This window comes from Euprymna scolopes, chromosome 19, assembly GCF_053919585.1.
Source record: "Euprymna scolopes isolate OS-2025 chromosome 19, ASM5391958v1, whole genome shotgun sequence".
Taxonomy (NCBI): domain Eukaryota; kingdom Metazoa; phylum Mollusca; class Cephalopoda; order Sepiida; family Sepiolidae; genus Euprymna; species Euprymna scolopes.
In genome coordinates this window covers 39,415,473-39,440,600 of record NC_136500.1, presented here as the reverse complement: position 1 = coordinate 39,440,600, position 25,128 = coordinate 39,415,473, and the positions used below count along the sequence as shown (strand labels likewise).

Genomic DNA, 25,128 nt, shown 5'->3' with positions numbered 1-25,128 from the left:
TGAAACCCCACCCCTTAATTTACAAAGCTAACATTGGTGGACCAGAATGAGAATCAACTCCATCCCTCCCTATAATTTTTATAGCATGTTTTAGTATGTAGTATAGTTTTTGAGGTTGGGGGATGTTTATTCTGAAAGCCGTTCTTAACATGGAAAGGTTGGGGGTGTTTATACTACGCTGGGTTGGGTTGTAAAAAATACCAACTGCAGAATAATTTAATAACCAAATAAAATCATAATGTTAATTTAAAATACCCTTTTCCTAATTAATTTAGAATCAATCAATAAGGGTTTTTATCACCCAATGAAGAACCCCTCTCTGGACTTGAGCCATCTATCTCTGTTCCGAGCTATCCACTGCCATGTAGGACACGTGTTGTATCAGGTCGTCCCTCCACCTTGTTCTTGGTCTTCCCTTTGGCCGCGTATGTTTATAAGATGTCCGTTCCATTGTCCTGATGGACCATCTGTTGTCATGTTATCTGGCTACATGACTTGCCAATCTGTGTTTGGATGTCCTGATGGCAATAAGAGTTAACTTACACCCGTAAGTTTATTGTCGAAAGAAAAAGATGAAAACTCAAGTTAATATCCTCTTACTCCGAAAGTATGATGTATATTGCTAAAAAAATAAACAAAGAGGTTGTAGCATAACAGGGGAGGTAATTATTTTTCGAAAACTTCTTGGGACAATTTAGCAAATTGTCTTTGAAAACTGTTTTCATTAATTTTCTACCTCATCGTTTTTTATAATTTTTGAATATGTTCATTACTGTGACTTTGCAATTCAGTAGATAACATTGGTTTTTACTTGAAATTCAATATTTCGACTTTGGAATTTCACTCTATTAGCAAAAAAGTACCTTTCATTGCTTTATGATGATTAATAAGAATTCTTAAATTATAATTTAAACAAATACAATAAATATTTAATATTATTCTTTAACTAGGAACATATTAGTGTTGGGACGATTAATTAGGATGGTGAATCCAAAAAATCGGAATCTCTATTGGAATCAGAAAAATGTGTACCTACTTTCCAATGCCAAAAACGATTCTTTTAATTGCCTTTTTTATTTGATTTTGTTTAAAGCAATATCTTCCACTGCTGTTAGTAACAACAAAATAATAAATATTTATTAATTTTAAACTTTAAGTAAAACTAAAATCTATAAATCATCTCACACAAGTGTATTTTTACGTTTACGTGAAAAAATATCTGCACACTTAACACGTTTTTTTACAGTAATCGGGAAAAATTAAAAACAACTCTATAGTTAAATATTTAGAGATTTTATAAAAAAATTGGAATTGATAATTGTATCAGAATCTGGGAAAATATTGGAATCGTCCCATCACTACTATTTCTATTTTGTAATTTTGAAAACGCAAGAATCTCACTCCGCTACAAATAAAAACACAGTTTGAAAATTGTTTAAACACTTTTATGCAATGATTAAAGACAGTGTTATCTTTCAAAACCAGGAAAAGACAACTGCAAAACTTCATGTTTTAATGTGGAAGAATGGTTAATTAATTAACCTTATCTATATATATCTATAAAAATGAAAGTGTCTGTCTGTCTGTGTGTGTACATTTCCCTACGCAATAACTATCAATTTTCGAAATTTGATATACAGGGTACTGAGATTTGGGAAAATCGATGTGATTGGTTTTCGGCCAGAAATTTGGCGATTAAGGGGTCATAGTTCAACAATTTGACCTTTGAGAACTCTACCAAACTCCTACGACAATTTTCGGTCTAAACACTTGAAATTTTAGATATAGGTTAATTGGACATGGATCTAACTGAATAACCTGATTTGAGCCCAAAACAATAAATTTTAAGGGGTAATAATAGGGGTCAAAGTTAAAAAAAATTTACCACTTTTTTTTTTTTTTTTTTGCTCAACATACATCTCCAAATACCCGGGCAACACCGGGCACCCATGCTAGTTGATAAAATAGAGAAATAATTTGATGCCGATGTGAAAATGGGACGAGTCCCATATACAGATGTAACTCTCTTAGTTATACCAAATTATTTGCACTGTTACCAGAGTCACACAGAAGATACGCGAGTAACCAAATTTGTTTTAGGGTTGGGATAGAGGTAGAAGTTAACGTACAGTTATTCCAATTCTATTCTAATTAAGCAATCTCTCAATTTTCCATTGCTAAACAATAGACATGATGTTGGTGTGTGCATATGAAAATGATACCATTTTATAAAAGTTTAACTATAACGGCTTATTAGTACTAGTTTATACATGCTCTTGAGCAGAGCTGGTACAGTAGCTGGGTATATCTATGTCCATCTTTAACCTAGTTTCCACCGCTTTATAGCTAGTGTGAAGAAAAATATTTCTGAGATTTCATGGCAAAAGAATGCTTCAGAGTATTTGCATGAGAGAGTAAGTAACTATGATGAATAAATTTAAATATTATTTTTATTGGCAGAAAATGTTAGACATCATTTTTGTAAGCAAAAATAATTCATCTTGGTTGTTTTTTTCACAATGTTTGGACCGATGTAACCTTTGACCGTCTTCGGGTGTATTCAAACTGAATGTTATTGGTGAATGGTAAAGTTTTTTTTTTTTTTTTTTTTTCCAACAAACATAGTCGTTAGAAATTCAAAACGCAAATTGCGCCAAGTCTATTTCTGTATTTTATAAATCTGGTTCTGTTCTGTTTTTTAGTTTAGATGTTTTGGAGATGAGATTTGATGAATATTTTTTGTATTATTAGAATTGTTTGGACTGTTGTTCTCATTTTGGTTGTTTTTCTCCCAATGTTTGAACCGATGTAAACTCCAACCATTTTTGGGTTTATTCAAACTGAATATGATTGGTGAATAGTAAAGTTTTTTTGTTTTTTTTCCAACAAACATAATCATTAGAATTTCAAAACGCAAATTGCGCCAATGTTTGAACCGATGTAACCTGTGACCATCTTGGGTGCATTCAAACTGGATGTTATTGGTGAAGATGAAAAATGTTTGTTATCCTCATCTCAAAAGTATACAAACATCAAAAATAATTCACTTCGATCAGATACTGAATATCTTTCACGCCTACATTTTTTTTGACTGATTAAGAAATTTTTATGTAATATTTTTTATTATGTTAATTTATTTAAATTTATAAAATACATACAATAAAAAAAAATCCTTTATACTTATCAGATTCAAACTCAGATATTAATATAAACCTATTACCTTACTAATGTGTCTTCTCACTATTCCTTTTTTGTCAACTAATCACATGTTTCTATTTGCATATAAACAGACAAACTCCAAAAATCATGATACATTTTTAATTAGATAGAAAATAGGTTGGAGTGAAATTTAATCGTTTTATGACTATGGCCTGTTAAAGTATGTGGTTTAACAGTATCCCTAAAGTGGATGACAAAAAACAAAACAAAAAAACACTAAAAGTATGCAATTATAAGTGCTACTACACTGTAATAGTGAAATTCGAAAAATGAAAAAGAATTGATAAAAAAAACAAAACAATGGTATTTATTGACTTTTTGTGTCAATTTCAACTAAAAGCAATGATATCTATTTAATTGGCATGTCAGAGGTACTTAAATATTACCACAATATTTAAAAATAAACATGTTTTCGATCTTTATAGTAAAAAAACTTGTTGCCATATTTCTTTGGGAAGATATGGCATAAGAACAAGGGAAGTAACTCAGTTATATTAAAAAAGGAAAAATTTATTTTTAAAAATTGGTAAATAGTTTGATAGTTAATTTTTGTTAATTATTGTTAAATATTGTTAATTATTAAAGAATCAAATAAAATCATACCTGGATTGTTTTTTAATGAGATTCACACTGGAAGTCATACCGACGTTGACAAAAGAAATTAACTAACACATAAACATGTTTTTAGTTTTATACACAGGCAAGAGAGACGTCTGCTTTTATTTACATTTTAACACGAAGAGAAAGAAAACACGCAAACACTCGCTTATTTATATATAGATCAAAGAGAAAGTAACTCTAACTTACTCAAAAAGCTTATATCATTAAAAAAAAGTTTTATTTTTTTCTAATTTTCATAAAAAAATGTTTTCTTTAATAATTTTTCCTACCTTATCGTTTTTCATAAGTTTTGGATATATTCATTAACATGACAATTAAGTAGACGTCATTGGTTTGCCTTAAAATTCAATATTAAAAATTTCGAATTTTGCAATTATAGTGTAGTTTGTACTGAATTATAAAAAAAATATTTCTTGGAGAAATCGATTCTAGAAACATCAGCATTTCAGTGGCAGCAGAGATGCAGTAAATAACGCGGCAGAATGACGACCTGGATGTGCCAAGCTCAAACTCTGGTGGTTCCATGGAAACACTTTCATTTATGGATGTTGGCAACCTTCACGTGGTCCCTACAGTGAGTGATTTTACAAAGAATTGAGGTAAACAAATACCAACAAGCGCATGAAGCAGATAAAAAAAAATTGCACCATGCTGATTCTTACGGATTTATTTTTTTTTTACTCAGGATCTTTTAAAAATCTTAATCATATAATTTTCCGACGTCTCCAGGCAGATGATTAAGTGAGTCTGCAATGGTGTCCAACACATTCTTGCATCTGTCAGCAAACGACTCTCAAAGGAAATTAAACTTTTTATACTCTTTTCGTTTGGCACACAGTAGTAGACCCTGTCAACAGTGCAGCCATAGACAAAACCTGATCTATCCATAATAATATCATCAGTGCGATTTACATTTTGACTTTCAAGACAGCGTGAGCCCAATCGTAAGCCATTTAATGTACAGTCGGAAATCACTTGCGAATTGTAGTCTAGCATCCAAAACCTGCACGTCGTCTGACCAGGACATATTCGGTGAATGTAGGTGCTGATCGATGGTAGATATCGACCCGTGAAAACACTGCTGAGATGTTCACCCTTGAAATTCAAGATGTCAATATTTGTGAAGCAGTCGCAGGCCAACAAGAAAGATTCACCACCCTTGCAAATCGAGCAATAGTTTTTATTACTGGTACGGATGGTAGCTGTTAAAGTCAAAGTTTTGCAACCAGGATTCCATTCTAGAAAATAGATGGCCTGTTTGACAAGCGACACAGTTGCAAGCTTCGTAGAACTAATGGAACAAATGTCGATAGGTGCGTGTGGTATTTGACACTGGCAAAGAAGTAACCCTTCAAGATTATAGCCGAATATTTTTAAATTACCCGCATCACACATAAAAAGATCTCCTTGGTCTGTGGTTGTTATTCCGGTAATATAAGTATCGCTCGTCACTTCACTCAAACTCCATTGTTTTGTTTCTTCCAATATTGGTGTAGGCAGATTCTGTTTTTTATTAATTTCTGCACTAATGGACTGTTGGCCGCAACAATCTGTTGCATTTTCCAGGGGTTTCTTATTTTTTTCTAAGTCGACCTCATCTAATGAAACAGCATCAATAGTGTTTTGATCAATACATTTTTTTTTAGATTCAAATGTTGACTCAACTTCGGTACAATTTGATGGTTCCAACACTGGTCTTTTTCTCTGGGACCCTTCTTTTTCTTCTTGGGTGCGTTGTCGTTCCATGGCAATTTCACAGATGGCAAAGTGCTGGGTTGTGATGTGGCCATTCGTAAATTCTTGATGACAAATCAGACAACAGTGACAAAAGTATTTGTCGCACGTCTTACAATAGATATTAATCGGGTTGATAAGGTTTTTCTTAATGCAGACCTCACAGTTTTTGCCACGCTTTTGCCAGTCGACAGCAGTTATGTGGTGAATATTCGTTGACGAAGACGAAGAAGACATGTTGTTGAATTGAACTCTGAAATAGTCAAAAAACATTTAAAGAAATAAAAGAAGAAATAATTTACATGCAAGAAAGACAGAAAAAAAGATTAGTTCTGCATGCTGGCTTAATTATTTGCCTACTTTTAAACAACAAAAAGGTTAGACATGATGACATCAATTTATATATTTATATCGTAGGGAATCTAGACCCTCCGCCCCATGTTGTATGTCAGTAATGCAGTTAACACGGTACTGATTCGAACCCAACTTACTTGTGTCAGGTAGGCGCAAAAAGGGTTGCCGGTAGGTGCAGAAAGATCAACTGAGTGACTTCCATTGACAGAGCATGCACCTGTGTGCTAGAAAGTGGGTCGGTGTGTTTGGGTGCAGGCCAGTTAACAGGGGGTACCACCTCCACATATATATTCTGATATAAATAGAAATGTACATAGGGATTTGGGAGTAGACAATCGATTGGAGTTGAAGTTTAGTAGACAATCAGACTTGAGTTAGTTTCGAGATCAGGAGGGTCAGAGAAAAGATATGTCGACGAAAACAAAAGAAAGCTTGAATCAGCAATGCAAGAGCTCCCCGGTTCATTCGTAGACGAAATAAAGAGATCCTTGCCAGAAAATCAGCATTGTATTTTCCTCTTGAATACTCTTTTCTTTACAGATCATTGACCAGTGATTGGAAGAACCGCATCCCAGAAGACACAAGATAACAACAAAGTTATGGGGAATTCTTAACGCATATACATGCACACACACACACACAGAGTTAAGAACTACTAAGGTAGATACACAACTTAAAGGTCCTTAAAGGAGCTCGACCGCAAGTATATACACCCGACTGCATAAATGTATATAAACTTTATATAGGACTTATATAAATGAAATGTGAAAAGATGCATACGGGCAAGTTTTAAAAGACAATCACAGAGGCCATATTAGAACACACGTTAGGACAAGACATACATAGACACGGTTATATATAAGAAGGCGATAAGTAACACCCAGGCAGAGAGCACTCTGGATAAGTATGTGTTGTATTTGTCATTATTATATATTTTTTTTCATGATTTTAATACTACCTACTAAAAAAACAAACAAAATAAATAAGCATAAGGCGATACTGCAGGATAGCAACAACAAACAAATATGATTCTTGTCTAGAATTCTCTTTTTATGAATAAAAAAAAAATAAAGAAAAGTTCGGTTTTCATGTTGAGGAATTGTACAGTAAATTGTGACGATGTGCAAACCGAAAATAAAGCATTCTTCGTCAGTCATAGTCTTGTTCTTCATTTTCGAATTCTTCCTACTGTTATATAGGAGTTTCATTGAGAGAGTCTTATTAGAAGTGATGCTGTATCTTAGTGAGTGTTCTTGTCTTATTATAGAGAGGGATGTTGAAAGACTCTAAGAGAGAGATTTTTTGTTGTAAGAGACTTAGAGAGATTGTTCATGTTAGGAGAGATTCTTATATATTAAATGTTCATTCTTTCCTTAGATGTGTAGAAGAAGAAACTCTTGGAGTGAAGGGATAGTGTTCAGACAGTTCGGACATGATGATGTTGAGACGTGTATGTAAAGACATATAACACAAATTGGACTTTACCTTTTTGTAAGAATCATAAGACAAGACAAGCTTTACAAAACACATAATGGTTTATTTCGTCACATGGCCGTGTTTCCATCACCAAGAATTCAAAGTCTCACATTTTTTTCTTGAAGTGACGTCTCGCTCCTAGACGTCTGACTCCCTCCGAGTTTCTTCACTGACTGACTAACTCTAAAGTTTTTTCTCTATTCCTAGAACTTTCTATTTTTCCGTGACGTCATACACATGTTAAAACATGTGCCTTCTTTCATGTGTCCTGGACATGTGTCCAAAACTTTTCCTATTTCTCAGTAACCTATTTATCCAATATGTTAAAAACATTATCTTATAAGCTGCATTCTTTCAATTTAAAATTTCATAACAGACTTGATAGTTAACATTCTTTCCTTGAAATATTTATCTATATTCTAAACAAATGTTTGTTTTACATTTTTAAATTCTCACACGTAATCTATTTCTAAACCCAGATTACGAGGTTCGAATTTGTCTATTGCTATTTCATTTTCATTTTAAAATAAATTCTCCATTTTTATACTTACATGAAAAGGGGACAGCCCTTATCATGTAACATCCCTCCCTTCCATATTTCACAAAAAAAAAATGTATGCATTTTTAAATTTAGTACATTTTTTTATTTGTACATCTACACAACCACACGGCTAGAAAGATCAGGCTAAAAAAAACACAAAAAAAATCTCTTTCAGTCAGCCCTTCACGGCCGACTTCACAATTATTTATTTATTTATAAGATCAGAACTTTTCTGATCTTCGTGGCATTTACTTTTTGAGTGTAAGGTCTTTACCTCTGATATATGATTTTTTTGTTTTTACATCTTATTTTTTTATGTATTGGCTTTATTCAAGTTAACTGATTGTTTACAATTGATTTATTTCCGGTTTGTGCGGACCGTTCTGCTTTATGTCGAATGCTTTTTATTTTATTTTTTTTTTTAATTTTTACATAGCAGTCATCACTTATCAAGGCCCGGAAGCCACTCGGGGATAAGGGTTATTGCGTATACAGTAATAAATGGGACAATATCGTAGCAATCGTTAGTAATGGAGTTTTGATAAAGTGTCTTACTTAAGGGGCGGTTCATCAGGAATTTGTTTATGTTGGACTTGAAGACATCCAAGTTGTAGTCAGGTGGGAAACAGGCAAACGGAACAGAGTTCCACAGGCATGCACTTCTAAGAAAGAAGCTTTGTTCATGGAATCTACATTTTGATTTAGGCACAGATAAAGAGTGGGGAAAATTATTGACAGTGGTTTCAGCTAGATGGGTGTTTTTCATGAAAGATTGGCGAGGGTGGACTAGAGATTGGAGCTCAAACAAGTACTTGCCATGAAAATAACAATAAAACAAAGACAGGCTCGCAACATCTCTTCTGTGGGAGAGAGGTTGCAGGGAAGAGAAAAGGGCATCTCCCACTAAGCCACGAAGTCTATTTTGTACTCTATCAAGGCAGGATAGGCTGTTTTTAGCAGCTCCTGCCCAGATGTGGCAGCAGTACTCCATCCTTGGGCGTACTTGGCTTTTATATAGATAGAGAATTGCATCAGCAGTGAGATATCTTCTGGTGCGGTAGAAGGATCCCACCATTTTTCCAGCGACCTTGGCAACAGACCTGATGTATGTGTTCCATTTCAGATCAGGAGTAAAGGTCAATCCCAGAAGCTTGTCAAAATATGGAGCCTCCCCAAGAGGAGAGCCATTCATTTCAATTGATACCAGATGGGGATCAGAGCGTTGATGATGTAAAGATAGGAGCTTGGTTTTAGATGCATTGAAAGTAATCAGACACCTCTTCCCCCATTGTATCATGCGCTCAAGATCAGAAGAGAGAGAATCAGAGAGAACTTTGTCATTTACGGTCTTTGATGTGTTGGCATAGATGGTAGTGTTATCAGCATAGATGTCAACAAATGATTTAAGTATGTGTTTGAGGGATCATTGATGTAGATCAGGAAGAGATTTGGGACAAGGATGGACCCCTGAGGGACTCCAGCGTTAATACTGTGGGCCTCTGATTTCTGCCCATCAACCACTACTCTTATGAGCCTAATCAGAGAGAAACGATTTAATAATTGAGAAAACATTTCCAGTTATACTGTAGCTGGAAATTTTGTAAAGTAGGCGTTTATGCCATACCTTATCAAAGGTCTTTTATATGTCAAGAGCAATTGCCCTGGAAAGGAAGCCTTTTTTGCTCAGAAAAAGTCGCTTCTGATTAATGTTTACCAGTTTTAAAATAAGCAAACGGCTGTTTTTCAGAATAACAGTATATTTTTTATCTGATAAAAATTAATTAGAAAGGACTTTTTCATGGCATATGTATGAAGCAGAATGATTTTCACAAACCGGAATTTTTTAATTCATTCATATTTTTCATACGAGAATTTACGACGCTACAAGATTCCTACCTTAACTTACCATTAGGGACTTGTTCAAGAAATTGTCCAGTTACTGAATCCATTTGAAGAAATCACCAAAGAAAAAAGTCACAGAACTTTAACCATGTCGATAATACCTACAATTTTAGCTTTAAGTTTATTTCTTTCAAAAGTTGTCCAATCTAATTCTGATATTTTTGATTTTAGCAGAATCCTTACAATTGTTGAACAATTCAATGAATCAATGGAAACAAGATTTTCATTCTATCTAAATGATAAAAACTTGTGCATATCTACTTTCTTACATTCAAGATTCACATTTAAATTTCAAAAGAATGACATGGGAAACATTTAAGAATTGGATTCTACATCTGCTTTCTACTGATGATAATGAAGCAGAATCGGCAGGTTACATTTGTTCAAGCTCTGTTGAAGGTCAAGAAGATCAAAGTGAAAGTAAAACTGTATCTCTTTCAAATCTGTTTGATGAATTAGTTTCAAATAAACCTACAGTAACAAATCAAAACTTAGAGCAGGTAGAAGCTGAGTTAAACCTGGAGACTGCAATTAAAACAGAAATACAAAATCACAATCTAAACTCAAAAGTAAATCCCTTACGGTTAAGTGCACAAAAGAACTTGACCATTACGTAGCTTTACAACTACTCGCAAGAAGCGATGGTCCATTTCAGAGGTGGAAGAAAACATAGGAGACCTTACCACTGCTGAGTAAACTGGCTTCAAAATATTTAAGTGCAACATCTTAATCTTGGAGGGTGAGAGGCTCTTTAGTAGAAGTAATAATGTGTATGGATATATGAGGAACAGGCTGCGTCATGAGAATAGAGAAACTCTAATGTTTCTACATTACAACTTAAAAGTATTCAAGTTAAAATACTGAGGAGACTATGAGAGCAGAGGAGACAAGCAGCTAGAATAGAAGAGGAAGTAGAGAAGCAGCAGGTATAGAATTCAGCTTAAATTTATTCACTTAAAGAATTACAATTTGTACTTTGTAGTTGGTTTGTAATTTATTTTTCTTACCTAATTTTTTAATTATATTCATTTAAGAATTAGAAATTGTATTTTGTAATTTTATTTAATAAAGACAAAAAACCATAATAATGGCCAGACACTTAACAAATGTTAAATTAGTCGTTACTATCTTAATGTGTCAAAGCTATCTGATGGGTCATTTAGCAGTGATGAAATGATTTAAATTTAATAGAAAAGAAAAAAGTAAATAATCGGCCAATTAATCGGCAAAATTACCGATTATGCAGATTATTGATTACGTGCCGATTAGTTGGTACACCCCTAGTCTTTATGATATATGTACCCGTGATGGAAAGAAAATTTCATACACCAAAAATCATGTAAATTAATCAAAGTAGTTTTATTTTATATAAGAAAATCAAATTTTATGAGGAAACTACGAGAGAGAATCTCATAATGCCATCTTGAAAATATTGTGATAAAAGAAGTGACATAACTCTAAATAATTCAAACTTGCTAGATTTAAAAAAAAAATGTTTTTTTTAACATGGCCAGATGAGGGGCCTTTGACAAAAATATTCAAATTCACTTAAAAATGATTCAAAATAAAACTATTTGATCAATTTACGTACATTATAGAGATGTTTCTTCTTTTAATATAGGGAGAATTCTGGACAATGACATGACAAACGATATTAAAAATAAAAATGTAACAACCATCTAATATTTATAAAATTGTAGCAACCGTAATGCCCAACTGGAATAAATACCCGGCAGGAACATTTCATAGCAATCACCACTTCAACACCCACACGTATAAAGATCGCATAGGTACAATTTGATGTGTCCACACAAATACATAAAATAAAAGAAACTATGTTATGCTCCCTTGTGCAGAAATACAGTGAAAAGTCTGGAACATTTGAGAAGCCCTGTATTTAAAGATTTGCCCGCAACAAATCAAGTTAGTTTTACTCTTTGATTTCTCAAGAACAGCACATGTTCAGGATAACTCTGTCACCGGGAGATATTAAAACCCCCGTCCTGATATTACGTGCAATACACATGAACTTTAATTCCCATCATGGAAAGTTACCACATCGAATGAGGACACAACCGTTCTTTTGAATATTCTTATTTCAAAGTACTGTTCTTATGCTATGAACGCACACATTCACTTATATGATCTATGAACTGATTTTCTTAGAAAATAACCACATTAATTTTAAACCAACGTGTGGCACTCTGATCATAAAAAACAAAAATCAGTAATTTCAAGCCCTGTGCTAATCTCACAATTTAAACTATTATTCTTAACATGTAAATAAATATTGTTTATTTCATGTTAATACTGTGCCACTATTTCTCAGTGCCATGGTTTCTAACAAACTCTACAGCATGGCCGAGTGGTGATTTGGCCATGGGCGTAGAGATACAAAGAAATGCCTTCCCATAATTTCTTTTCTAGCTCTGTCTCTTTCTAACGGCCCATCATGAGGCGAGCACGCACAATTCTGTCTCTCCATAAACGAGGGCGAGGGGAGCACTCCCTCCCTCAATGCTAGTTAGGCTAGTTAGTTTAGTTTTGAAGATATGTAAATTGTAAAAGTTTTTGTAAATATATAGCATCCATAATGTAGAATGAAATAGTTATGTTTCATACATATTACAATTGTGTCACGTGTCGTTTTTTTTGTGTCTGCCATAAATGGCTTCATTGAAAGAACGAAGCGGTCCGGAGGATGAAGAAAGAACATTCCAATCAGAACGCCATCAGGATGAAGAAGTCATCTTAAGAGAAAGAGCCATACATCACATCCAACATCATAGGTATGTTTTTCGTCTTACAGACCCTAATGACAGCCATCTTCATATCTTCATGAGACCACTCTACGACATTCAGTATAACACGTGAAGCCAGTCACACCTCAGTGACCGGCTGATCGTGTTATAATACAATGATTTTGTGTTCTTTGTCGAGTGTCGTCATTTTCCGGATTACATTTTTATTTTTTCATGTAAAGATGTGGATTGGTGAAACCTTTCTATTAATCAGCAATTCTATTAAATTTACCTTTAATGGTCCCATGGATACACTCCTACTTCTGACTTCAATAAAGTTGCTACACACGTGACCTCGGTCCTAAAATGGATAAATCCCCGATTTGAAATTGGTTATTCTACCAAACCACATTTCCTATCAGTGGTTACGCCGCCGCGAGTCCTATAAAATAAACCTCTATCGAAAGATTTAAGAAAAAAATAAAAATGGCATTATGCAGAGGAGATACTGTACTGAAATAATAACTTTATTATTTAAAAACCCACATGTAACAGGAGGAGAGGAAAGTGTTTTGTAAGTATTCCATACTTTCACCTAACAATTTAATGCCGTAACACTTGAAAATACTATATATAAAAAACAGCACGGTACCTTCTCTGCATAAGTACCAATAAATAGCAGAAGGCACACATTATTTCAGCAGGATACAATAAGTGCATACGTACTAAACAGAGTTACCTCCCTTAGAAGAAGAATAGGTTAAAATTCTGGGTACTTGTACAGTTTAATCAAGACATTAAAAAATGAAAATATGGAAAAAAAAAAAAAAAAAGGGTTATATTGTACGTATCCGTTTTGAACTGAAGATCTCCGAAAAAAAAAAATTCACTTTATTTGATTGAATAGTTTTTTTTTTACAGAAAAACACGTTTTTATGAGAGCGCGTTGAAGGCAGCCATCTTGGACTTTTTAAAAAAATTTGTTTGAATTTTATAAACACCACAGGGAGATAACTCCATGTAAAGCGCCGACACTCCCTCCCCATCTTTAATACTAGCTTTTTTTTCCTAAAAATCGAACCTTTTGCTCGGTATCATAACAAATTGTTTTTTCGCTGTAAAAAAAACAATTGGTGAAATTAAGTGAAATTTTTTTTCGGAGAACTTCATTCCATAACGGATATGTACAATTTAAACTTAACTTTTTTTTTATATTTTCATTTTTTAATGTCTTGATTAAAATGTACAAGTACCAAATTCTGAATAACTAAACTTATTCTTGAAATGAGCAGGAGGGGGGTGTTTTGTAACTATTCTGTACTCTCACCGAACAATTTAATAAACAAAAGGTATCGTAAAACTTGAATTCAACTTGAAAATACCAATAGAAAAAAGAAAAGAAAAAGGTGCTTGTTAAGATAAAATCGACAGATCGATTTTTTTAAATATGTGGGTTTGAGCCAAAACAACAGTACTTACTAGATTGTCATGTCGAAAATAGTAGTATATCAAAAAATTACGAAAATTCATCGAGTAGAACAACTATTTGTGTTTTTAGTAAAAAAAGTAGTAGAACAACTATTTGTGTTTTTAGTAAAAAAAAGAAAAAAAGTCTATCGCTTTAGGCTAAAACAAATCGTCAAAGTATATCCCCTCAATTTGCAATCTTCAATTTTCTAGGGGAAATGCAATTTGCCCCAAATTAAATTACTTTTAACTATAAATAATTTTCTAGATGAATTTTCGATTTTTTTTTCATTATATTACTATTTCGACATGACAAGTAAGTACTACTGTCGATTTGGCTTAAAGCAACATATTTAAAAAAAATCGATCTGTCGACTCTAAAAGCACGGTATCTTCTCTGCATAAATATCATAAAAATAAATAGGCATAAAAGACATGCAGACTTCCGTTTACTGCCGGAAGTTTTAAACCAATTTCATGGTGGTTGTGATGCTTATTTTAATTAGCACTTATGGCGGTATTTAAAAGTAAAAAAAAAAAAAAAAATACAGAAAAGTCTGTATTATGTAGGTACTAGTTCTGAAAACAAATATGTCATATTCCAACAATTATATGAATCGATCAAGTAGTTTTTTTTTAACCAAGAAAATCAAAATTTACGGGTTTTAGCGATTTTAATACAAAAACAAAGGCTGATTATTGACCTCACACTTCGATTTGAATTGTCTGCCCAATTTTTTTTTTTTTAGAGTCAAATGTTGACCCAACTTCGCTACAACAACTAAATTTTGATTTTCTTGAAAAAAATATATAAATAAATAAATAAATAAATATTTCATCAAATGAAGTAATTTTTGGAATATGACATCTTCGTTTGTGCAGACTTCGCCGCCATAAGTGGCAATTTGAATAAGCACCGTAATTGTTAAGATTAACGGTGTAAATAAACAGCATGCAATACAAAAGTTGGGTCTATAGCATCCTAAGCATCATCGATAAAAAAATGGTTCCATGTTGTTTTTTTTTTTTTTTTCAGACCTTCAAACTTATACTAGAGAGGAGTTCAGCCAGATTTTAGGAGGCTATCCTACCAGGCATTTCGGATGGGAGGGGGGTATTGTCGATCGACTGCGGTGCCCCTATCAGGGAATACTAACGGGGCCGATCAAGGCGAATAAATAAGCACCAAGTGCCCCTCCCACCTCGCAGAAGCTGGATTCCCTACCGTAAAACGCCATGTCTAACGACGCTTCAGCGAAAAATAGCTAAATATACTTAATTTTATTTTTGTTTTCTTTATACCAGCTGTGACTTCATTTTGAATTGATGATTGCGCAAATAAATTTGACTTACGATAATTCAGTTTATAATTGGCAGCTGTTCTCGTAATTCTTTATTATTCCAGTTATAGTGCCTCGATATGAGACAAAAAAAAAAAAAAAAAAATCTATTTCGATGTGTCGTGCGAACTGAGTCAGGTCCAAGGGAGATAATTTTGTTCTCCTTACAGATTGCTATATTATACGAGGTGCTTTAAATAAGTTCCCGGACTTTTTTTTTTTTTTTTTTTTTGTACAAGCATTTAAAATTGTTGTAGGCTCTTGAAAATTCAGTATGCTATACATCTTATGATGACTAACCAATTTTTATGATTTCCGGTTCAAATGAACAGCTACAGCAGGAATTGGAATACACTTTACTAAAGCCTGATTGTCACAGCTGGTGAATCTTAAAAATGCCATCTGAACGTTAAGACACTTTAGAAGAACGATATGCAATAAGATTCTGTTTTAAACTTAGAAAAAATGTCACAGAAACGTTAGGGGTGTCAGAATTCGCCATTAAAAAAGGAGTGATTATGTAGACTCACTATCTTTTGAAGCTTATAATAATATGAATAATGTAATTTAAACCCTAATTTTTTTCAATAAAAGGAGCAAAGACCAAACTTTAAAGTAATAAAAGGTTTTATCGAAAAATATACAATATTTTCTTTTTTTAAATCGGTTTTCTTTAAAAAAGATTTCACGAAATTCAACAAATTTTAACTTTATCTAAATATAATAAATATGTATAAATTCCAAAAAATCACTTACCTATATAAAATACTAATCAATGAATGCTTCCATTCTTCATTTATGAGAATTTGTCCATATTTATATTTTATAGTCCATGTATTTTTTAAATAAAATAATTTTTTTAAACAACTCTTTAAAAAGACCACGATTACGTAAGCATTAGCCGGTGTTAGCGAAGCAGTGTTTCTTCCTGTTTTGAAATACGGATGGACAAAAGGACGTAAAATCAACACATACGCGTAAGCCATGAAGCCTTGTGCGTGAAGAAATATGTGTCACCGTGGATTAAAAAATAATCACATTTTACTTATCAGTTTTTGCCTTAAAAAAAAAAAACACTCAACAAATTTTTGATTTTTTTCTTTTCTCAAAGAAATACATGAGTTTTTGATTTAATATATTTTATTTCTTCTTTATGGAGTGATTTTTTTTTTAAATATCTAAAAAAACATTGAATGAAATAGAAAAAATTGTCGTAATTCTACAAAATTTTCTGGGAAATATAATTATTATTATATTATTATAATTATAAGGTTTCACTTGAAAAAAAAAAAAACCCCAAAAATTCAACATGGTTTAAAAAAAAAAAGGTTTTAAACTTTGGACTTTACAGGTAAATTTGCAAATAACTGTTCTTTTTTTGTTTTAAATTAGCTTATTTTATTTATTGATCTTTTATCTTCAATTTGTGATATATAAATTTGAGGTGAGAGAATTAATTATTTTCATTTGAGTAGACATTTCAAAATGGGGTGAATTTAAAAAAAACCGCTTGTCTAGAATATTATATTAAGTTTATTGGAAAGAGCATAAAATTTCACATTGAACCTGAAAATATCGTAAAAATTGAACCATTAGAAAAATTTTGATAGATTTTTAAAGTTTAAAAATTGAAAAAATTTAACTCGTAAAATTCAATTGATTTCATTTCATAAAAAAAATGGCTGCATGAACGCGCGCCGGCACTTTTTAAATACTGTTGTTTTTTTTTAATAAAAAATAATATTTCTATTATGTTTTAAACAAATTTAATAGTTTATTTTGGAAGTATATTCCATAAAGAAAATAAACAACCCACTTTAAAAAGAGAAATTACAAGTTTTTTTATATTTTATTTGCAGTTTTGTGTTAGGGGTGTCAAAAATTCCCGAAAAATTCTGACACACCTACAGAAACGTATGGAATGCTTCAGACTTCTTTTGGACCATTTCGCATGGATCGAGTATTAGTTTTTGAGTGGCAGAAGAGTAAAGCAGGGAATCTGTGAGGGATGATGAGATGTGTAGGAGGAGTAAGGAAGTCAGATCACCAGAGTTGATTAGCCAAATAAGGAATTTCATGGATAAAGACCGTCGTCTGTCTACAGAGACAATAAGTGCACAGTTTGATGTCAATGTACGAACTTAAAAAAAAGAAGATTTATTGCATTTTCACAAGGCACAGTACCATTTTGATGTAGGGGCTATTATCTGGGACATAATTGCAGGGATACCATGTAGGGAATTTTGCAGCAAAATGACTGTTTACATTACACTTGAACTTCTGCATGTCAGTACAGTTAGAGAAACAGAAACCCGGATGTCTAGTAGTTCTGAGTAAGAAACTATTGCAGTAGAAGGCTTGCTGGCATCTGGGGATCTCTACTGTGTAGGGGTGGGATTTTGATGCTTGTCAAGTTTGTCGGGGGTATTTACATCGAGGGAGTACAAGGGCTTGTAGTCCATTGGAGTATCTACCATTAAAATGCTTGTAAAATAGGTAGAGGGATGCAACGTTTTGTCAGTGGGATAGTGACTGAAGCCTAACTGACAGTTTGGGACCAATTAGGTTGGCAACTCTCTTTTGAACCCTGTCTAGGAGTAAGAGACTAGTAGTAGATGCACCAGCCCAAATGTGATAACAATACTGCGCACATGGGCAAATGGCGGCCTTATAGAGGTACAGGATACTTTCAGACGTAAGTAACTATCTAGCATGGTAGAGAGAGATCTCGCCTTCCTCGCAGCAGTGGTGGCAACACTCTTGATGTATCTGTTCCTACTTATGCTTCCTGTGAACGGTAAGTCGAGGAGTTTGAAAGAAGTACTTTCAGGTAATGTATCATTAACCATTGCTATTATGATTGAGAAGGTTTCTTGTAATTGTTAAAGGAAACAAGCTTAGTCTTGGAAGCATCGAACGTTGCCATCCATTTTTGTCCGCATTCTACTACAGACTGGAGGTCTTCTTCTAGGGTTTCTGACATTTTCTTAAATATGTATTCGTTTGTTTTCCCCTCGTGCCTGTTATAAAGCATGGTGTCATCAGCAAATATACTCATCTCAGACAATTTTATCAGGGAGGTCATTTATGAATATCAGGAATAATAAAGGTCCAAGGATCAACCCCTGAGGTACACCCGTATTTATATCATACTAGCGGAGTTACCTGACATTGCCCGAGGGTTTGGAGGTGTAAAAGAAAAAAAAAAGTGTTAGTAGTCAGGCAGGCTCAAGCCCGTGATGCGGGGATGTGAAGGTGGAAAAGAAAGTGAAAGAAAACGCGACATCTTACCGCTATGCTACGAGGCCATAGGAAGTGAAAAGCGTTCAAATTTAGCAATGTCAATCAAAAAGTTGACTTGTTAAGTGAATGAGTTCACGCAGGTGCAGAAATGAAGATTGGCTGAAGGCCAGTTGAGCTTTCCACTGTTTCATTTATTTGTTTCCTCACGATGTTGGGGTAAACCAGCTCCCCACAAAAAGGGAGTGTCCAAATGAATAGCAATTATCTGATATGAGGAGTTTCCCCCACATTGATCAAAGCTACTTGCTTTCTGGACGTCCCTGCAGAAAAGCCAGGAAGCTGCCTTCGCTTTTGATTAGTTTCATTTTTATACGAAAAAGCCAAACAAACACGCGATAGGAATAGCGTGAATTTTATAAAAGTCGATCGAAATAAATCTAGAGACGACGCCCCTTCGCAAATCATAGATATTATAATCTGGGGAGTATATAAAAAGTTCTAAAACATAGTACCCCCCCCCCCATCCCAAGAACCCCAACGAAAAAAGTCTTTGCTGGACATACAGAAATGCGTGCACCTCTTTTGTCTTTTATATATATAGATTGTTTAGATGTACGATCATTGAGGACAACCTGGATTCCTTCCTTATTTAAGAAGGATTTAATCATATTAAGTATTCGTCCGGTGATACCATATGATCTGATTTTCCTGAGAAGATCATTGTGCCATACCCTGTCAAAGCCTTAGATATATCGAGGGCTACTGTCCTACCTTCTCCTGCTTTGTCCAATGTATGGTATATATGTTCAGAGATTACAGTTAGGATATCTGCAGTATTGTTGGTTGGGCAGAAGTTTAGCAACAGTAAGGTGGTGGACAAGAGCTTGATTAATTATGGACTCAAATATTTTGGCGAAAAGAGGGAGGAGGCTAATGGGGAGATAATTTAATGCATCAGTTCTTTCGCTAGAATTTTTGTAAACTGGTATCATAGAAGCAGTTTTCCAGCAGGCAGGAAAACAAGATTCATTAAGGCATTTGTTAAAAGTTTGGAGAGTACTGGAGCAACCTCAGTGGAGCATTTTTTAAATAATACAGCTAGGATGAGATTGGGTCCATATGCTCTTGAAGTGTCTAGGTTTTTTATGATATCATACACTTGAGAAGGAGTGATTTTCAGATCATCTAGTGTGGTGTCTGTCCACAAAGAAAAATCAAGGAGGGGGTGGTTTGCTGAGCCCAATGCAGAGTTTGAGGAAAACTGACTGGCAAGCATGTTAGCCTTCTCGATTGCCATGCAAATAACCTCATGATTGTTGGATAGTGGGGGAATTGTTGATTGATCAGCATTTACTACCCTGTTGTAGATTTTTCCTAATTTCAGAAATCACAAGTTCCTAATTTCTGTGCTTCAATGCGTTTTCTGGCGGTTTTGGTGTATTTTCTCTAAGCTGTCGCTATTTCTTTCTTACAATTACTTTTAGATTCTATAAACTTTTGTCTGTTTGTACTGGACATGTTGGATAAATCTGTGGTATACATACTCCCTTTGAGCAAAGGCAGTTGTGCAAGTAGAAGTAAACTATTGGGGAGAGTGGAGTTTACTATAGGACTTCCATGTGGAAACATGAGTTTCAATTGCCATTTGAAATCATTCAATTGTCTCATTTGTGCACTGTTCTGCAGGAAGAGGAAAGATATTTCCTCATGTTGAATCTCTGATGAGGTCTCTGATTGCTTACCAGTCAGCCTTCTCATAAGTAACTTGTCGTTTTGAGCAATGGCTCTTCAGCTTTGAGTCAAGAATTAAAGGTGATTTCTACCATTATCACAGCATGATCAACTTTCCCAAGTTGCTTATGAGCATTCGTTACAGAATCATCGGGAACTGTGGACAAAAATAGATCTAGAAGTGAGGCTTGTTGATCTTGCTGATCTGGGAAACGAGTCAGAAATATAACTATCTTTGATAGGGAATGAGATATAGAGAAGATATGTGTTGTGCTACCAGCTGCGTCTGTGTAAGCAGAGAAACCAAGTAAATTACTGTAGTGGACATCAAAGTCACAAAATACATATACTTATGTGCTAGTATCCAGAGAAAATGCTGCATCTATGCTGTCAGAGACTTGGTTGATTACGGTAAAGTCATGGGTCGAGGGAGAGTTGTAGAGAAAATGTAAATGGCTAACACTATGTTGCAGGTTAAGTCTAAAGCACCTAAAGGCCTGGTTGCCTGATTCTAGTTTTGATTCTCTAGTCAAGGAGAGGGTGTTTCGAATATAGACTCCAAGTCCGTGCATATGTCTGCCTGAGTCCTTACAGCAGAGTGGGAGATAACCAGACATGTTTAAAGTGGTTAGAGGGGCGAGAGGAGTGTAAGTTACTTTCACTTAGCACCAAGGTATTCGGGGAGTTTGCTAGGAGAAATGGTTCAACATTATCTAAATTAATTTTAATCTTGCAGATATTCGTAAATGCAAGTTTCAAGAGCGGAAGCAGAGTGGTTTTGTTTGAGTTTACGCCTGGTTTCATCGGAATTTTTTATTTTATTTTATTTAAAAGTTTCAGTTTTAGAGCGAGAGGCGCTGGACAAAGTGGTTGTGTAGAATACCAAACATGCAACACAAGTAGACCATCAGCCGACTCTTCATCTACATGATTGTGATCTCAGAAAAGCCCACTGGAGATGGGTGCAAGGTCCCTTTCCATGCGTGACATGGCACTACAACCATCCCCGATATATACAACTGATGATGGGCACCTGTACTGTCAGTTGGAATACAGCAGCCAGACAAACTGTCCAACTGGTACCCTCAACCCGTCAGACAAAAATCAACCCAATCCAATTGCATTGGCATATATGGCACTCAACCATCCCCAAGAGATCCAGTTATAGAGGATGGAAATGTGGTGGCAATGGGGAACAGTGCTCATTGCCTTAGTTCCTTGTTCCTGTTGAGACTCTGTGATCATACTTCTGTGCCTAGCTAATAGGCAAAGAAGGAGTATGAAAGCCAGGTGATAGGCAGAGCCTATCTACTCCTTAAGCAGTTTACGTTTGCAAACTGGTAATTTGTTTAGGTCACCAGCTCTCGGAAAGTCATCAACCAGAACTGAAGAGGCTTTCCTCCCCTTTATTTAGTGCAAGATATATGAAGTCAATAGCACAGATTTAGACTCAGAGTTTTCTCTTCTCCTAGATGGATGACCTGAGTAGATCTATGGGTTCATCAGCACTGAGAGGGTTAGCCCATTCTTGGTCCTAAATCAGGTATTTCTGCGACCCCACATGGGTAGTTATGATTAATTGAGTTAGTACTAAAGGTTATATATCTTCTGAAAAGTTATAATCCTTAAAATAATTGATAAAGATATTACTATGCTTTTCGATTTTATTGATACTGGAAAAAAAAAAAAAAAGTAAAAAACATGCGGTGGAAGCATCTAGATTTGCAACTGATTGAATTGAGAGGAATTGATACATGGTTAAAATATTGTTCATATATTAGTTTAAGAATAGTGTAAAATGTTAAAGTATGATTCAAAGTGATATTAGGAATTAAGATAAAATTTGATGTACGAATTCTGAATATTTAAGTCGATAAGAGGGATAATCAAATGTATTTATTCAATATAGATTTAAGTAACGATATGACTATGATTAGAAGTACATATCAGTACAGGTATAACTGGAAGTAAAGTATATGCTATGGGGAATTCAGTAAGTATAATTAGATATAAGTAGAAATATGGATATATTTACAGTAGATACGAACATATACATATTGTAGATATTAGGTAAATTACTTACAAAGTTTTTCTGGCTTCTAACGCTTAAAGATAAATCCTCCTTTTATTAAAATCCGGAAATATATTTTGCATAATCATGAGTATCAGCTCATTTTTTTTGGTATTAATTTGAATTAGAAGAAATGGTTCGAACGAAGGTTACAAAACAGTATTAATGTATATTAAGATTTAAAAGATGGTGTTAAGGTATGATTAAGAGGTTTAAACAAGTTAAGATAATATCTAAAAGTTCAGAACATATATGCAGTGACTTGGAGTCAGAATAATTATCTATTTGCAAACTAGCAAAGATTTTTCCCGTTTTAGTGATGACGGAATTCAATCGCAGGCATTTAGACAAAAAGAAAACGGAATTAAAACGATAAAGAAAGAAGGGGCTAATGCACTTACTGATCCGCGCTATTTTTTAAATCATATTTCCAAGTATAATTAAAGTTTTATGATATGTTTTTTTTTCCAATTGAAAGGTTAAAGTACAGAATAGGTATAAAACACACTCCACTCCCCATGTTAAGAATGGCTTTTTAAATAATAACGTGATTATTTCAGCAGGGATCAATAAGTGCATGAGTACCAGGAAGAAATAAGGCATGATCTTTTAGGCCGGTTTTTTCTTTAGAACACATCTGATAAAAGGGAAAATAAAAAAAACCCACAGAAATTGTTTTAGATGAAGAGAAATTAAGAGTTAAGATTTTTTTAATACAAAAGCCATCATGTTTGTAATGCTTAGAAATTAAGTGATTTCCAGAAAATAAAATGAAAAAAAAAAAAAAAAAAATTATATATATATATATATATATATATATATATATATATATACGAGTATTTCAGCCGGCCTTCCCGGGTGTTTGGAGGTGTATGTTGAGCAAAAAAAAAAAAAAAAAGTGTAAGTTGGAAGGCAGGCTCGAACCCGTACTGCAAAGGAAGAAAAGAACGGGGAAAAAACCTAACGTCTTTGCTGTTACGACCACCACCAAACCGGAAGCGACGTAGGTTTAAATTAAGGCTAGACAATCGAAAGGAGAGGATGACTTTCGAAAATATCGGCGAAAAAACCGAGCCCCCCCATCTGTAGAAAATGCCCAGTTGAAGGTGAAGATATTAATGATTTTAGCCTATTTTTCGATATTTGTCGTCTGCAAAGTCGAATTTCAAAATGATACTGATCTTGTAAAAATCTGTCGCCTTCATCAAAAGTTTTAGGCAGACATGCAAACATACATACATATATATATTGGTAAATAAAAATTTTCGACCCAAACCGATTAAAAAACTTGCCCTATCTCTGAATAATCTTTATGTAAAATTTCAAATGTTTAGACCAGAAATTGTCTGAGTAATTTGGTAGAGACCGCAGAGATTACATTTTTTTAAAAACTTTGACTCCTATTATGACCCCTTAACATTTATTGTTTTGGGCTCAAATCAAGTTATTAAGTTAGATCCATGTCCAATGAACCTATATCTAAAATTTCAAGTGTTTAGACCCAAAATTGCTGGAAGAGTTTGGTAGAGTTCTCAAAAGTCAAATCGTTGAACTTTGACCCCTTAATCGCCAAATTTCTGTCCGAAAACCGATCACATAGATTTTCCCAATGTTAATCCAGCCATGTCCGGAGAGAGATGGCCCAGTGTCTGGCATACAAGAAGAGCTCCCAATATATTTCCTGTCGCATAAGCTAACCAAAACTCAGCAGAGATGGCTCGTCATTGAAAAGGAGGCTTTTGTGATTTTATATGCCACACAAAAACTGAACTACTACCTAAACAGGGCTGAAATTGTGGTGAAAAGCGATCACAAACCATTGAGATACTTGTTCAAAGCGGACTGGACAAATAAGAAGATCCAGAAATGGGCGCTCAAGTTATCTGATTATCGGTGCAAAATCGAGTACTTGGAGGGTAAGGAAAATACTTGTGCCGACCTTTTGTCCAGGATTCCTGAGCAGCTTGAATCTGAAGCTAACTGGTTGGAGCTGGGTGCGGATGACTGGGCCTTCCAAGTGTGGGTAATCAATTCTCACACCCTGAAGGAAAGGCTCATATGGAGTGACAGTGCACCAGAAGAGTCTAATGTTATTGTAAATCTGCACTGGGTTGAAGCAATTAAGAAAGGCCAGAAAGACCGGGAGCTGAAAAAGAGTCAAACCCAGAAATACACCCTCCATCAAGGCAACCTGCACTACATCACAGCCAAGATGGGGAAATAGGATTGAAAATGGTTGTGTCGGCAGTGTTGAGAAGGGAGATCCTAGGACAAACCCACAAAAGGGCAGGGCATCTGGGGGTGTAGAAAACCTATGAGTTGATATTTAGAAACAATTATTGGCCAGGATTGGCCAAAGAGGTGGTAGAGTGGATAAATCGTTGTATGCTATGTCAGGTGCAGAGTTGGCACCAACCACAAGCTCCACTGTCAGACACAGATGCCCCTCAGTATCCCTTCCAATGTTTAGACATTTCTGGACCTTATCCACTCACAGAACAAGGCAACCAGTACATAGTGAGCATCAAGGATTGGTTCACTAACTGGCTGGAAGCATATGCAGTACCAGACAAGAAAGCACAGATGGTGGCAGATTTAATTCTGAGGAAGATCTATTTTAGGTATGAGGCCCAGGAGCAATTGGTCACCGACAATGGTACCGAAAACGTCAATAAAATCATGGATGAT

General features: G+C 34.5%; 1 protein-coding gene across 1 annotated transcript; it reads right to left on the bottom strand.

Moving 5' to 3' along the window:
• Nucleotides 1–4,494: 4,494 nt before the first annotated feature.
• On the bottom strand, nt 4,495–15,551 carry LOC145303539 (uncharacterized). The gene is made up of 2 exons (XM_080145006.1): nt 15,409–15,551; nt 4,495–5,827 (listed from the first exon to the last, which is right to left on the bottom strand). Exon 2 carries the CDS (start codon nt 5,809–5,811, stop codon nt 4,522–4,524), a length of 1,290 nt encoding a protein of 429 aa, XP_080001132.1. The 5' UTR covers nt 5,812–5,827; nt 15,409–15,551; the 3' UTR covers nt 4,495–4,521.
• Between the last annotated feature and the right edge of the window lie 9,577 nt (nt 15,552–25,128).